Source organism: Sparus aurata, chromosome 12, assembly GCF_900880675.1.
Source record: "Sparus aurata chromosome 12, fSpaAur1.1, whole genome shotgun sequence".
Classification (NCBI taxonomy): domain Eukaryota; kingdom Metazoa; phylum Chordata; class Actinopteri; order Spariformes; family Sparidae; genus Sparus; species Sparus aurata.
This window is the reverse complement of record NC_044198.1, coordinates 845,127-860,500: the sequence shown is the minus strand read 5'-3', so window position 1 is coordinate 860,500 and position 15,374 is coordinate 845,127. Positions and strand designations below refer to the sequence as shown.

The 15,374-nt window shown below is 50.3% G+C and overlaps 1 protein-coding gene across 1 annotated transcript; it reads right to left on the bottom strand.

Moving 5' to 3' along the window:
• Positions 1-922: 922 nt before the first annotated feature.
• On the bottom strand, positions 923-13,179 carry LOC115592943 (uncharacterized). The gene is given in 13 exon segments (XM_030436213.1): positions 923-961; positions 1,337-1,822; positions 1,824-2,342; positions 3,174-4,357; positions 5,001-5,333; positions 5,480-6,068; positions 7,795-7,855; positions 8,426-8,487; positions 8,701-11,365; positions 11,367-11,694; positions 11,896-12,091; positions 12,176-12,228; positions 12,375-13,179. Coding segments are annotated over 13 exon segments (7,320 nt in total).
• Between the last annotated feature and the right edge of the window lie 2,195 nt (positions 13,180-15,374).

The following is a 15,374-nucleotide window of genomic DNA, read 5'->3' as shown; positions in this document are numbered from 1 at the left end:
AGTGAAGGGGGAAGGGGACTTCAAAGAAGGATAACTTGTAGAAAAAGGGTTCACCCAGACACGCGTAGCAGTCACACACTGTGATATCACCAAAATCCAAAAGAAGCACAGCACACAGGGAGGGACACCACCACCCACGTCACCAGCACCACCACCAGCCTGCAGCCACTGAGAAGGAGACAAAAAAAAGGAAGTTTACAATGTAAATAATTGACCCAAAATGTACAGCAAAAATACACAAAAGAAAGCAAGAAATAAATTCACAAAATAAGCTAAACACAATTGCCTAAAGAAAGCAATTTACTTAATCCAAACAATAACGTAAAGAAAACAAAACAAATAATCCAAAAATAAGGGATTAACTTTTCACAATCATTTAGTTAAAATGACAAAAGTAACCAGGTTAAAAGTGCAATGTCAGCAGTGCACCATGCAAGCCAGCTGCGGCCACAACCCGGAAGACAGCAGCGCCACCAAGCAGCACAGAGCTGCGGGAAAATGAAGGGAGCAGTAAATCAGTCACTGCCGGAGACAAAGTCCGGCGGATCAGGGGACAACGTCGTATATAAAAGCAGCAGCGGAGACAAAGTCGTGCATAAATGTGGTAGAGACAAAACAGCAGCGGTCCCAATCAGCTGGTGGTGGTCATGTGATTTGCCACCTGTGGATTTCAGCCAGCTGATGAGCGTTCCTGACAATAGACATAAAATTAGCATGGCGGAGCTACAGGTACCAAGGCTTTTGAGAGCTAGATTTAAGTTAGCATACCTGTTTTTAGAGGCAAACCTGCACAGGGAGAGGGAGGGAGAGAGACCCACACGGCAGCGGACATCTACCTGCGACCACATTAGCTTTAGCTACAGGCTAGCATACAGTGAAACGCAGAGAGAGAACACTTACCACCATCCGAGAGAACCAGGCATCAAACGGAGCACGGCGTATGGGGCACTCGGTCGCTGCTCTGCAGTGAAAACACACAGGCTTTAAGCACGAGGACACCAAGCGATATCTGATTTGAAGCAGTAGCCGTAGCCACAGCAGCACGGAGCATTACCTGCACAGGCAAACACCTCTGACCCTGAAGTGACGCGTCACTGAGAGCGCACGGAGGAGGGCTGTACTTATGTATTGCTGCCCTAGTGGTCAGCTGTGCACAATTAACTGCAGCAAGACAGCCCCATTTCTATGCTGCTACATTCTACCCCCCCTTCTTGCATCGTCGCCCCGACGATGGAGGGATCAATGCAAGTGCGACAAGTTAGCTCCAAGGTCTGAAAAGAGCAGAAACTGCATTAGACACAAAAGCGGGAGGATCAGCAGGTGCCACCTCTCCCACTGGCCGTGGAAGACGGTGAACATGAGAGTGGTGGCCAGCAGTTGACCGTATGGTCCTGCGGGGGGGCTCCTGGCTGGGGCCAGGACAGCTGACTGGAGGAACCCCCAGAGATGTCGATGCTCCAGCATGTGGCGTCATCGAGGAGCTACCTGCAGGAGAGCCTGGGTCAGATGGTACTGGCACTTGGGATGTACCTGGGGTCACTGTGGCTGATCTGGTAGAGGGCATAGCAGAAGGATGCATAGACGGTGGATGTCTAAGAACCATCAAGTCATACTCAAATGAATGCTCATCCACAGAGGGTGGCTCTTCCACAAATGAGTTGTTAGAAGACGCACAACCAGGAAGGTCCACTCCAACCACTGCCTTCAGCATGTTGCGGTGGACATGCTTGACCTTGGTCGGGTCATCTACTGGTACAATGGTGTACACTGAGCCACCTTCCCCAGGTGCTCGCGACACTCGATACCTCACAGAGTTCCACAGAGCTCCAACGATCCCGGGTCTTATGGGGGCCCCTGGCACTGAAGTCCCGCAAGAACACCAACTGCCCTTCATTCAGCGGCAAGTCCTTAATATGCCTGTCATGGGTTTGCTTTCTGCGGTCAGCCGCATTTTGCAAGCGTTCCCTTGCACCTTCAAATGCCACCTGCAGCCGAGCCTGGTGCTCCTGAACCCACTCATGAACAGTTCTACTAACCGGACTCTCAATTCTGCCCAACAGGAAGTCCACTGGCAGCCTTGGTTCCTGGCCAAACATCAGGAAAAAGGGAGACTCTCCAGTAGTCTGATGGGGAGTTGTATTATAGCAGTAAAGTACCTGGGGCAAACAAGTGTTCCAGTCCCTCTTTCGAGACACAGGCAGTGTACGAAGCAGATTGTGGAGGGTTCTGTTGAACCTCTCACACTGACCATTACCAGCTGGATGGTATGGGGTAGTGCGCGTTTTTACAACGCCGTACAGACTGCACAGCTGTTGGACAAGAGAGCTTTCAAAATTACGGCCCTGGTCGGAGTGCAACCGGGCAGGGACACCAAACTTATAAAACCACTCTGTCACCAGAACCCTAGCCACAGTTTGGGCACATTGATCTCGGGTGGGGACAGCTATCGTGTATTTACTGAAAACATCTGTCATCACCAAGATGTTCTCCACACCGTTCTGGGCAGGCTCTAGAGTGGTATAGTCAATAGCAAGGACTTCATTGGGGCGTGAGGCCAACAGATGCCCCATGTAGCTACGAGCTGCTGGATGAACATCTTTGGCAACTTGACACCTCTCACATGTCTGACACCATCGGGCCACATCAGATGACATACCAGGCCAGAAGCACCGAGACCGCAGAAGCGCCAAAGTCCGCTCCACTCCCTGATGCCCATGCTCCTGGTGTACCTGGGTCAGTGCACCAGGCAGCAACAGCTGAAGCACAGCCTCAGCACCATCGGAGCGGAACACCTGACGATAAAGGACCCCTTCCTTCTCAACCAGGCGGTCCCACTGTCGAAGCAAAGACAAAGTGGGCTGGGACAGCCGTGCCCGCTCTTCATGGCTGGGACGCCGCTTTTGTTCCCAAAACTCCAACAGTTCCTGAATAACAGGGTCAGCCTGTTGAAAAGCACAAATTTCCGGGGAGGTGTGTTGTGGCAAGGCTGCAATGGCACATTGAGTTGCCTCGACCTTCCTCAACCCCAAAGCTTGCTGCAAAGACTGAGGTATGGCCGTACCAGGGAGCATCACTTCCACATCCTGAGGACCAGGTGGATGCTAAAGAGAGAGGGCATCAGCATTTGTGTTACTTCTCCCTGACCGATACTTGATTTTGAAGTCGAACGAGGCAAGCTGGGCTGCCCATCGCTGCTCAGTAGCAGCCAATTTAGCAGAGGACAGGTGGCTAAGGGGATTGTTGTCAGTATAGACAATACACTTGTTACCCAACAAATACTCTCTGAATTTCTCGGTCATGGCCCACTTAAGGGCCAAAAACTCAAGCTTCATGGAACTGTAGTTCACCATGTTCCTTTCGGTGGGCCTCAAGCCTCGACTGGCGTAAGCTATTGGTCTCACCTTTCCTGCTTGTTCTTGAGAAAGCACTGCTCCCAAACCACCATGGCTCGCATCAACCTCCAGAATAAAAGGGAGGGAAAAATCTGCATAGGCTAGCACCGGTGTAGTGGTGAGCCTATCTTTCAGTGCTTGAAAGCTCTGTTGGCACTCATCAGTCCAACACCTGATAACTCCACGCTCAGACTTCTTACCCGTTGTAGCGCGACCGAACTCAGCTACAGCCTTGTGCAGGGGTGCTGCCAGCCTAGCAAAGCCTTCCACGAACCGCTGGTAATAACTGGCGAAACCAAGAAAAGACCGCAACTCTGGGACTGTAGTGGGAATCGGCCAATTAGCTACGACTTCAATTTTACTTGGGTCAGTGGAGACACCCTCACCAGAAATCACATGGCCCAGGTAATGTACCTCCTTCTGGAAGAAGGAACATTTGCTGAGCTTGGCCTTGAGGCCCTCAGTTTGAAGTCGGCCTAGCACAACTTTCAACCTCTCCAGGTGTTGTTCCACTGTTGATGAAAACACAACAATATCATCAAGGTACAACAACAGAGACTGACACTGTTGATCCCCAAAGATGCGCTGCATTAGCCTCTGAAAAGTACTGGGGGCGTTGCAGAGCCCAAAGGGCATCCTGTTGTACTCAAATAGGCCAAATGGTGTACAAAAGGCTGTCTTGGCCCGGTCTGCTTCAGCAACTGGTACCTGGTTGTAACCACTGGCCAGGTCCAGGGTAGAGAACCAACAGGCACCAGATAAAGCATCCAGGGACTCCTCTATGTGTGGCAGAGGAAAGGCATCTTTCCTGGTTTTACTGTTAAGCTGTCTGTAATCAATACACATGCGCAGGCTGCCATCTTTTTTTCTCACCAACACGATGGGGGACGCATAGGGACTGCTGCTCTCCCGGATCACTTGTGCTGAAAGCAGCTGGTTGATGTGCCCCTTTACGACCTCATATTCTGAGGGTGGAATACGGCGATAGCGTTGCCTAACCGGAACATCATCAACCAGGGGGATGTCATGGGAGATAAGCTCAGTACAACCCAAATCTCCATCATGCACCGAAAAGACAGGTGTACTGCCCAAGCAGGGACCTCACCTGGCTTTGCTGATCAGCAGACAGTGACGACAGGTCCATTTCTCCCACCTGTTGGGGTACAGTAGGGGAGACTGTATGAGAGGACATTGTTGCAATCCCTGATGGCACCTCAGTTACTCCCGAGGGAAGGCTGACAACATTGACAGTGTCCAGTGTGCCAACAACTGTGCGGGGATGCAACACCGCTTCCACAGAACCTACGTTAACAACTGGTATGTATGCTGTGCCCCTGATCACTCGAACCAGGGCAGGAGAAGCAAGCAAGCCACTCGGCAACCCAGAGTCCAGGGGCTCAAACAAGACTGTGGAGCCAGAGAATTGCTCAGAACATGTGGCTGCCACGATTTTCATGACACCACCAGAGATCCGCCAAGCCTTCTTACCCCTAACCTTTACCCTTCCTGGACTGTCCAACGGGACCTTTGCATGATGGCACCGCTGCAGTGCCTACACAATAGGCACTGGGGCCTCAGAAACACAGGGCTGCAAAAACAAAGCCAAACCATGCTGCCCAAAGAGCTCTTGGTAGCATTTGCGGATCACATTCATCCCCAGGATGCCCGGCACTTGAGCGGGCACACCACCAGGGGGGTCTCTTACAACCAACACTCCACAGTGGGGCATCAATTTGCCACAAAGTTGTACCTCCAGCTCCAAGTAGCCGATATAAGGGATTGCCAGGCCGTTAGCGGCTCTCAGCTGCAGCCAGTGACATGATCGGAGGCGCTCCTGGCCCCAAGGCTCAAAATGCTGGCGAAAAAAACTCTCAGAAATAGTAGACACCATGGAGCCAGTATCCATCAAACAAGGGACCTTCACTCCACCCATGTCCACATCTAAATGGGGACACAACGAGATCAGCTGAGAAACCTCTATACTGCTTGGAAAAGCTTGTGAGCCAGTAACGGCCCCACCCAAACTGTGGCTCTGCAGCATGGTGGGCTCTAGTTTTCTGACCCAGAAGCAAAATGAGACTGCCTACCAGAATTAGGTGGGGGCTGGGAATGGAATTGTGAGCGAGAAGGAGCATGCACTCTACACTCCCTCGCAAAATGACCAGGCTGGTTGCAGCGCCTGCATAGCACGGGGCCACTACGAGGTGGATGACTGCGCTGATGAGAGTTCTGCAACAGAGCAATGCTTTCAGTGAGCTTGTTGAGCTGCTCTTGCTGAAGCCGTAGCATCTCCCTCATCTCACCCATCGCAGACACAGGGGGCGAAGGGACAGCACCCTGTGGGTTACCTCTAACGCCATACTGGACACCCAACACCGAGGGGACTGAATAACTGCGGCCCCTCACACCGCCAGGTAGACCTTCAAGCTCCCACTGAATCGCCTCTGCTCTAACAGCAAGCAAGGTGTAATTGGGCTGTCTACGCACTAACTGCTTCAACTCACGACGCAGGGAACTATCCAGCACGTGCTCGACAAACTGGTCTCTCATAAGAGCTTCTGCATTTGGCATGACAGTAGGTGCACGTTGTTTCACCTTCTCCATAAGGCTCATCAAAGCAAGGGAGAACTCCTGAAGAGTCTCTCCCTCCTGCTGCCTTCTAGAGAAGAAAGCCTCCTGCAAAGCAACATAAGAATCCGAGCACCCATACAGCTCCTGTAAAACGGCCAATACTCTATCAGGGTCCTCTCTCTCTGCGCCAGAGCGATACTTTAACTCTTCCCTAGCTTCACCCTCTAGGTGGTCAAACAGGAAAAATGCCTGGTCAGAACGAGATAAACGCCGAGCCCTCATACACGCCTGTATTTCCTCTTTCCACTCACTCAACCCCATACCTGTTCTTCCCCTAAAAACAGGACACTTCCTATCACGGGGCACAAACACCAGTCTCTCTGTTACAGGGACACTGTAAGTAGAAGGGGCAGTAGGTGGGACAAAAGAGGTAGACGGTACAGCACTAGGACCAGCCTGTTCCTGTCGCAAGCGCTCATTATCAGCTTTTAACTGTGCAACCATATCTCTAAGTTCCTGTAACTCTTCTTCCATGGCCACAATGAAACTCAGACCACCCACAAAGACTAACCCGCTATTCGAAATCTCACCAGAACTGGCACGAAGATCCACTGGAAACCACTGCTGCTTTGTCTCTTTAACTTCTCCCAGGGGCCTACAAGAAGAACAACATTAGTGCACCAGAAAAAAAAACAAAGACAATATTGGGGCACAAAACAACAACAGGAAGAATAATATTAAAACCCAGGAACACACGTGTCCGCCTTTATGGAGTAGATCCTGCCAACAACGCCAGATTGTGGCGAGGCAAAGGCTCGCAAGACACGTTCACAGTTTACAAAAATACTTTATTGATAATAATTATATATATATACACACTCACAAAATTGGCATTAATGCACAATGAAGAAGAAGCCTAATCAGGGGCTGAGGCCTACTGGCGGGAAATGAGCTAGTGAAGGGGGAAGGGGACTTCAAAGAAGGATAACTTATAGAAAAAGGGTTCACCCAGACACGCGTGGCAGTCACACACTGTGATATCACCAAAATCCAAAAGAAGCACAGCACACAGGGAGGGACACCACCACCAGCCTGCAGCCACTGAGAAGGAGACAAAAAAAGGAAGTTTACAATGGAAATAATTGACCCAAAATGTACAGCAAAAATACACAAAAGAAAGCAAGAAATAAATTCACAAAATAAGCTAAACACAATTGCCTAAAGAAAGCAATTTACTTAATCCAAACAATAACGTAAGAAAACAAAACAAATAATCCAAAAATAAGGGATTAACTTTTCACAATCATTTAGTTAAAATGACAAAAGTAACCAGGTTAAAAGTGCAATGTCAGCAGTGCACCATGCAAGCCAGCTGCGGCCACAACCCGGAAGACAGCAGCGCCACCAAGCAGCACAGAGCTGCGGGAAAATGAAGGGAGCAGTAAATCAGTCACTGCCGGAGACAAAGTCCGGCGGATCAGGGGACAACGTCGTATATAAAAGCAGCAGCGGAGACAAAGTCGTGCATAAATGTGGTAGAGACAAAACAGCAGCGGTCCCAATCAGCTGGTGGTGGTCATGTGATTTGCCACCTGTGGATTTCAGCCAGCTGATGAGCGTTCCTGACAATAGACATAAAATTAGCATGGCGGAGCTACAGGTACCAAGGCTTTTGAGAGCTAGATTTAAGTTAGCATACCTGTTTTTAGAGGCAAACCTGCACAGGGAGAGGGAGGGAGAGAGACCCACACGGCAGCGGACATCTACCTGCGACCACATTAGCTTTAGCTACAGGCTAGCATACAGTGAAACACAGAGAGAGGACACTTACCACCATCCGAGAGAACCAGGCATCAAACGGAGCACGGCGTATGGGGCACTCGGTCGCTGCTCTGCAGTGAAAACACACAGGCTTTAAGCACGAGGACACCAAGCGATATCTGATTTGAAGCAGTAGCCGTAGCCACAGCAGCACGGAGCATTACCTGCACAGGCAAACACCTCTGACCCTGAAGTGACGCGTCACTGAGAGCGCACGGAGGAGGGCTGTACTTATGTATTGCTGCCCTAGTGGTCAGCTGTGCACAATTAACTGCAGCAAGACAGCCCCATTTCTATGCTGCTACATTCTACCCCCCCCTTCTTGCATCGTCGCCCCGACGATGGAGGGATCAATGCAAGTGCGACAAGTTAGCTCCAAGGTCTGAAAAGAGCAGAAACTGCATTAGACACAAAAGCGGGAGGATCAGCAGGTGCCACCTCTCCCACTGGCCGTGGAAGACGGTGAACATGAGAGTGGTGGCCAGCAGTTGACCGTATGGTCCTGCGGGGGGGCTCCTGGCTGGGGCCAGGACAGCTGACTGGAGGAACCCCCAGAGATGTCGATGCTCCAGCATGTGGCGTCATCGAGGAGCTACCTGCAGGAGAGCCTGGGTCAGATGGTACTGGCACTTGGGATGTACCTGGGGTCACTGTGGCTGATCTGGTAGAGGGCATAGCAGAAGGATGCATAGACGGTGGATGTCTAAGAACCATCAAGTCATACTCAAATGAATGCTCATCCACAGAGGGTGGCTCTTCCACAAATGAGTTGTTAGAAGACGCACAACCAGGAAGGTCCACTCCAACCACTGCCTTCAGCATGTTGCGGTGGACATGCTTGACCTTGGTCGGGTCATCTACTGGTACAATGGTGTACACTGAGCCACCTTCCCCAGGTGCTCGCGACACTCGATACCTCACAGAGCTCCACAGAGCTCCACCGATCCCGGGTCTTATGGGGGCCCCTGGCACTGAAGTCCCGCAAGAACACCAACTGCCCTTCATTCAGCGGCAAGTCCTTAATACGCCTGTCATGGGTTTGCTTTCTGCGGTCAGCCGCATTTTGCAAGCGTTCCCTTGCACCTTCAAATGCCACCTGCAGCCGAGCCTGGTGCTCCTGAACCCACTCATGAACAGTTCTACTAACCGGACTCTCAATTCTGCCCAACAGGAAGTCCACTGGCAGCCTTGGTTCCTGGCCAAACATCAGGAAAAAGGGAGACTCTCCAGTAGTCTGATGGGGAGTTGTATTATAGCAGTAAAGTACCTGGGGCAAACAAGTGTTCCAGTCCCTCTTTCGAGACACAGGCAGTGTACGAAGCAGATTGTGGAGGGTTCTGTTGAACCTCTCACACTGACCATTACCAGCTGGATGGTATGGGGTAGTGCGCGTTTTTACAACGCCGTACAGACTGCACAGCTGTTGGACAAGAGAGCTTTCAAAATTACGGCCCTGGTCGGAGTGCAACCGGGCAGGGACACCAAACTTATAAAACCACTCTGTCACCAGAACCCTAGCCACAGTTTGGGCACATTGATCTCGGGTGGGGACAGCTATCGTGTATTTACTGAAAACATCTGTCATCACCAAGATGTTCTCCACACCGTTCTGGGCAGGCTCTAGAGTGGTATAGTCAATAGCAAGGACTTCATTGGGGCGTGAGGCCAACAGATGCCCCATGTAGCTACGAGCTGCTGGATGAACATCTTTGGCAACTTGACACCTCTCACATGTCTGACACCATCGGGCCACATCAGATGACATACCAGGCCAGAAGCACAGAGACCGCAGAAGCGCCAAAGTCCTCTCCACTCCCTGATGCCCATGCTCCTGGTGTATCTGGGTTAGTGCACCAGGCAGCAACAGCTGAAGCACAGCCTCAGCACCATCGGAGCGGAACACCTGACGATAAAGGACCCCTTCCTTCTCAACCAGGCGGTCCCACTGTCGAAGCAAAGACAAAGTGGGCTGGGACAGCCGTGCCCGCTCTTCATGGCTGGGACGCCGCTTTTGTTCCCAAAACTCCAACAGTTCCTGAATAACAGGGTCAGCCTGTTGAAAAGCACAAATTTCCGGGGAGGTGTGTTGTGGCAAGGCTGCAATGGCACATTGAGTTGCCTCGACCTTCCTCAACCCCAAAGCTTGCTGCAAAGACTGAGGTATGGCCGTACCAGGGAGCATCACTTCCACATCCTGAGGACCAGGTGGATGCTAAAGAGAGAGGGCATCAGCATTTGTGTTACTTCTCCCTGACCGATACTTGATTTTGAAGTCGAACGAGGCAAGCTGGGCTGCCCATCGCTGCTCAGTAGCAGCCAATTTAGCAGAGGACAGGTGGCTAAGGGGATTGTTGTCAGTATAGACAATACACTTGTTACCCAACAAATACTCTCTGAATTTCTCGGTCATGGCCCACTTAAGGGCCAAAAACTCAAGCTTCATGGAACTGTAGTTCACCATGTTCCTTTCGGTGGGCCTCAAGCCTCGACTGGCGTAAGCTATTGGTCTCACCTTTCCTGCTTGTTCTTGAGAAAGCACTGCTCCCAAACCACCATGGCTCGCATCAACCTCCAGAATAAAAGGGAGGGAAAAATCTGCATAGGCTAGCACCGGTGTAGTGGTGAGCCTATCTTTCAGTGCTTGAAAGCTCTGTTGGCACTCATCAGTCCAACACCTGATAACTCCACGCTCAGACTTCTTACCCGTTGTAGCGCGACCGAACTCAGCTACAGCCTTGTGCAGGGGTGCTGCCAGCCTAGCAAAGCCTTCCACGAACCGCTGGTAATAACTGGCGAAACCAAGAAAAGACCGCAACTCTGGGACTGTAGTGGGAATCGGCCAATTAGCTACGACTTCAATTTTACTTGGGTCAGTGGAGACACCCTCACCAGAAATCACATGGCCCAGGTAATGTACCTCCTTCTGGAAGAAGGAACATTTGCTGAGCTTGGCCTTGAGGCCCTCAGTTTGAAGTCGGCCTAGCACAACTTTCAACCTCTCCAGGTGTTGTTCCACTGTTGATGAAAACACAACAATATCATCAAGGTACAACAACAGAGACTGACACTGTTGATCCCCAAAGATGCGCTGCATTAGCCTCTGAAAAGTACTGGGGGCGTTGCAGAGCCCAAAGGGCATCCTGTTGTACTCAAATAGGCCAAATGGTGTACAAAAGGCTGTCTTGGCCTGGTCTGCTTCAGCAACTGGTACCTGGTTGTAACCACTGGCCAGGTCCAGGGTAGAGAACCAACAGGCACCAGATAAAGCATCCAGGGACTCCTCTATGTGTGGCAGAGGAAAGGCATCTTTCCTGGTTTTACTGTTAAGCTGTCTGTAATCAATACACATGCGCAGGCTGCCATCTTTTTTTCTCACCAACACGATGGGGGACGCATAGGGACTGCTGCTCTCCCGGATCACTTGTGCTGAAAGCAGCTGGTTGATGTGCCCCTTTACGACCTCATATTCTGAGGGTGGAATACGGCGATAGCGTTGCCTAACCGGAACATCATCAACCAGGGGGATGTCATGGGAGATAAGCTCAGTACAACCCAAATCTCCATCATGCACCGAAAAGACAGGTGTACTGCCCAAGCAGGGACCTCACCTGGCTTTGCTGATCAGCAGACAGTGACGACAGGTCCATTTCTCCCACCTGTTGGGGTACAGTAGGGGAGACTGTATGAGAGGACATTGTTGCAATCCCTGATGGCACCTCAGTTACTCCCGAGGGAAGGCTGACAACATTGACAGTGTCCAGTGTGCCAACAACTGTGCGGGGATGCAACACCGCTTCCACAGAACCTACGTTAACAACTGGTATGTATGCTGTGCCCCTGATCACTCGAACCAGGGCAGGAGAAGCAAGCAAGCCACTCGGCAACCCAGAGTCCAGGGGCTCAAACAAGACTGTGGAGCCAGAGAATTGCTCAGAACATGTGGCTGCCACGATTTTCATGACACCACCAGAGATCCGCCAAGCCTTCTTACCCCTAACCTTTACCCTTCCTGGACTGTCCAACGGGACCTTGGCATGATGGCACCGCTGCAGTGCCTACACAATAGGCACTGGGGCCTCAGAAACACAGGGCTGCAAAAACAAAGCCAAACCATGCTGCCCAAAGAGCTCTTGGTAGCATTTGCGGATCACATTCATCCCCAGGATGCCCGGCACTTGAGCGGGCACACCACCAGGGGGGTCTCTTACAACCAACACTCCACAGTGGGGCATCAATTTGCCACAAAGTTGTACCTCCAGCTCCAAGTAGCCGATATAAGGGATTGCCAGGCCGTTAGCGGCTCTCAGCTGCAGCCAGTGACATGATCAGAGGCGCTCCTGGCCCCAAGGCTCAAAATGCTGGCGAAAAAAACTCTCAGAAATAGTAGACACCATGGAGCCAGTATCCATCAAACAAGGGACCTTCACTCCACCCATGTCCACATCTAAATGGGGACACAACGAGATCAGCTGAGAAACCTCTATACTGCTTGGAAAAGCTTGTGAGCCAGTAACGGCCCCACCCAAACTGTGGCTCTGCAGCATGGTGGGCTCTAGTTTTCTGACCCAGAAGCAAAATGAGACTGCCTACCAGAATTAGGTGGGGGCTGGGAATGGAATTGTGAGCGAGAAGGAGCATGCACTCTACACTCCCTCGCAAAATGACCAGGCTGGTTGCAGCGCCTGCATAGCACGGGGCCACTACGAGGTGGATGACTGCGCTGATGAGAGTTCTGCAACAGAGCAATGCTTTCAGTGAGCTTGTTGAGCTGCTCTTGCTGAAGCCGTAGCATCTCCCTCATCTCACCCATCGCAGACACAGGGGGCGAAGGGACAGCACCCTGTGGGTTACCTCTAACGCCATACTGGACACCCAACACCGAGGGGACTGAATAACTGCGGCCCCTCACACCGCCAGGTAGACCTTCAAGCTCCCACTGAATCGCCTCTGCTCTAACAGCAAGCAAGGTGTAATTGGGCTGTCTACGCACTAACTGCTTCAACTCACGACGCAGGGAACTATCCAGCACGTGCTCGACAAACTGGTCTCTCATAAGAGCTTCTGCATTTGGCATGACAGTAGGTGCACGTTGTTTCACCTTCTCCATAAGGCTCATCAAAGCAAGGGAGAACTCCTGAAGAGTCTCTCCCTCCTGCTGCCTTCTAGAGAAGAAAGCCTCCTGCAAAGCAACATAAGAATCCGAGCACCCATACAGCTCCTGTAAAACGGCCAATACTCTATCAGGGTCCTCTCTCTCTGCGCCAGAGCGATACTTTAACTCTTCCCTAGCTTCACCCTCTAGGTGGTCAAACAGGAAAAATGCCTGGTCAGAACGAGATAAACGCCGAGCCCTCATACACGCCTGTATTTCCTCTTTCCACTCACTCAACCCCATACCTGTTCTTCCCCTAAAAACAGGACACTTCCTATCACGGGGCACAAACACCAGTCTCTCTGTTACAGGGACACTGTAAGTAGAAGGGGCAGTAGGTGGGACAAAAGAGGTAGACGGTACAGCACTAGGACCAAGCCTGTTCCTGTCGCAAGCGCTCATTATCAGCTTTTAACTGTGCAACCATATCTCTAAGTTCCTGTAACTCTTCTTCCATGGCCACAATGAAACTCAGACCACCCACAAAGACTAACCCGCTATTCGAAATCCTCACCAGAACTGGCACGAAGATCCACTGGAAACCACTGCTGCTTTGTCTCTTTAACTTCTCCCAGGGGCCTACAAGAAGAACAACATTAGTGCACCAGAAAAAAAAACAAAGACAATATTGGGGCACAAAACAACAACAGGAAGAATAATATTAAAACCCAGGAACACACGTGTCCGCCTTTATGGAGTAGATCCTGCCAACAACGCCAGATTGTGGCGAGGCAAAGGCTCGCAAGACACGTTCACAGTTTACAAAAATACTTTATTGATAATAATTATATATATATACACACACTCACAAAATTGGCATTAATGCACAATGAAGAAGAAGCCTAATCAGGGGCTGAGGCCTACTGGCGGGAAATGAGCTAGTGAAGGGGGAAGGGGACTTCAAAGAAGGATAACTTATAGAAAAAGGGTTCACCCAGACACGCGTGGCAGTCACACACTGTGATATCACCAAAATCCAAAAGAAGCACAGCACACAGGGAGGGACACCACCACCAGCCTGCAGCCACTGAGAAGGAGACAAAAAAAGGAAGTTTACAATGGAAATAATTGACCCAAAATGTACAGCAAAAATACACAAAAGAAAGCAAGAAATAAATTCACAAAATAAGCTAAACACAATTGCCTAAAGAAAGCAATTTACTTAATCCAAACAATAACGTAAAGAAAACAAAACAAATAATCCAAAAATAAGGGATTAACTTTTCACAATCATTTAGTTAAAATGACAAAAGTAACCAGGTTAAAAGTGCAATGTCAGCAGTGCACCATTCAAGCCAGCTGCGGCCACAACCCGGAAGACAGCAGCGCCACCAAGCAGCACAGAGCTGCGGGAAAATGAAGGGAGCAGTAAATCAGTCACTGCCGGAGACAAAGTCCGGCGGATCAGGGGACAACGTCGTATATAAAAGCAGCAGCGGAGACAAAGTCGTGCATAAATGTGGTAGAGACAAAACAGCAGCGGTCCCAATCAGCTGGTGGTGGTCATGTGATTTGCCACCTGTGGATTTCAGCCAGCTGATGAGCGTTCCTGACAATAGACATAAAATTAGCATGGCGGAGCTACAGGTACCAAGGCTTTTGAGAGCTAGATTTAAGTTAGGATACCTGTTTTTAGAGGCAAACCTGCACAGGGAGAGGGAGGGAGAGAGACCCACACGGCAGCGGACATCTACCTGCGACCACATTAGCTTTAGCTACAGGCTAGCATACAGTGAAACGCAGAGAGAGAGGACACTTACCACCGAGAGAACCAGGCATCAAACGGAGCACGGAGTATGGGGCACTCGGTCGCTGCTCTGCAGTGAAAACACACAGGCTTTAAGCACGAGGACACCAAGCGATATCTGATTTGAAGCAGTAGCCGTAGCCACAGCAGCACGGAGCATTACCTGCACAGGCAAACACCTCTGACCCGGAAGTGACGCGTCATTGAGAGCGCACGGAGGAGGGCTGTACTTATGTACTGCTGCCCTAGTGGTCAGCTGTGCACAATTAACTGCAGCAAGACAGCCCTATTTCTATGCTGCTACATATAGAGCACAATGTCACTGGTGTGAATGTTGAGACCTAATATTTCTTCAAATTGCTTCAGTTCTGCTTGCATTTTTTGGCTGCTCAGTTTTGTGTGATTGTCACTGTGGTAACTGCATTGGGCAGAATACTGGCTGGATGGAAAGATGGACAAAACAGAGCTTTTTTATATTTGGATCATATCATCTCAATGCAAGTAAGCTGATCAAATAGAAGCAGATAACAGTGATTACAGTGTACATGTAGTGCATATTTAATTTATTTTTGTATATATATATAGCCTAATATCTCTATAGCCTACTTCTAAACCGTCTCTAAAATATGGTAGGAGTTCTTTTGAGTAAAATCCAAGACTTAATCCAGAGTAATTAATACATCAACAGTTA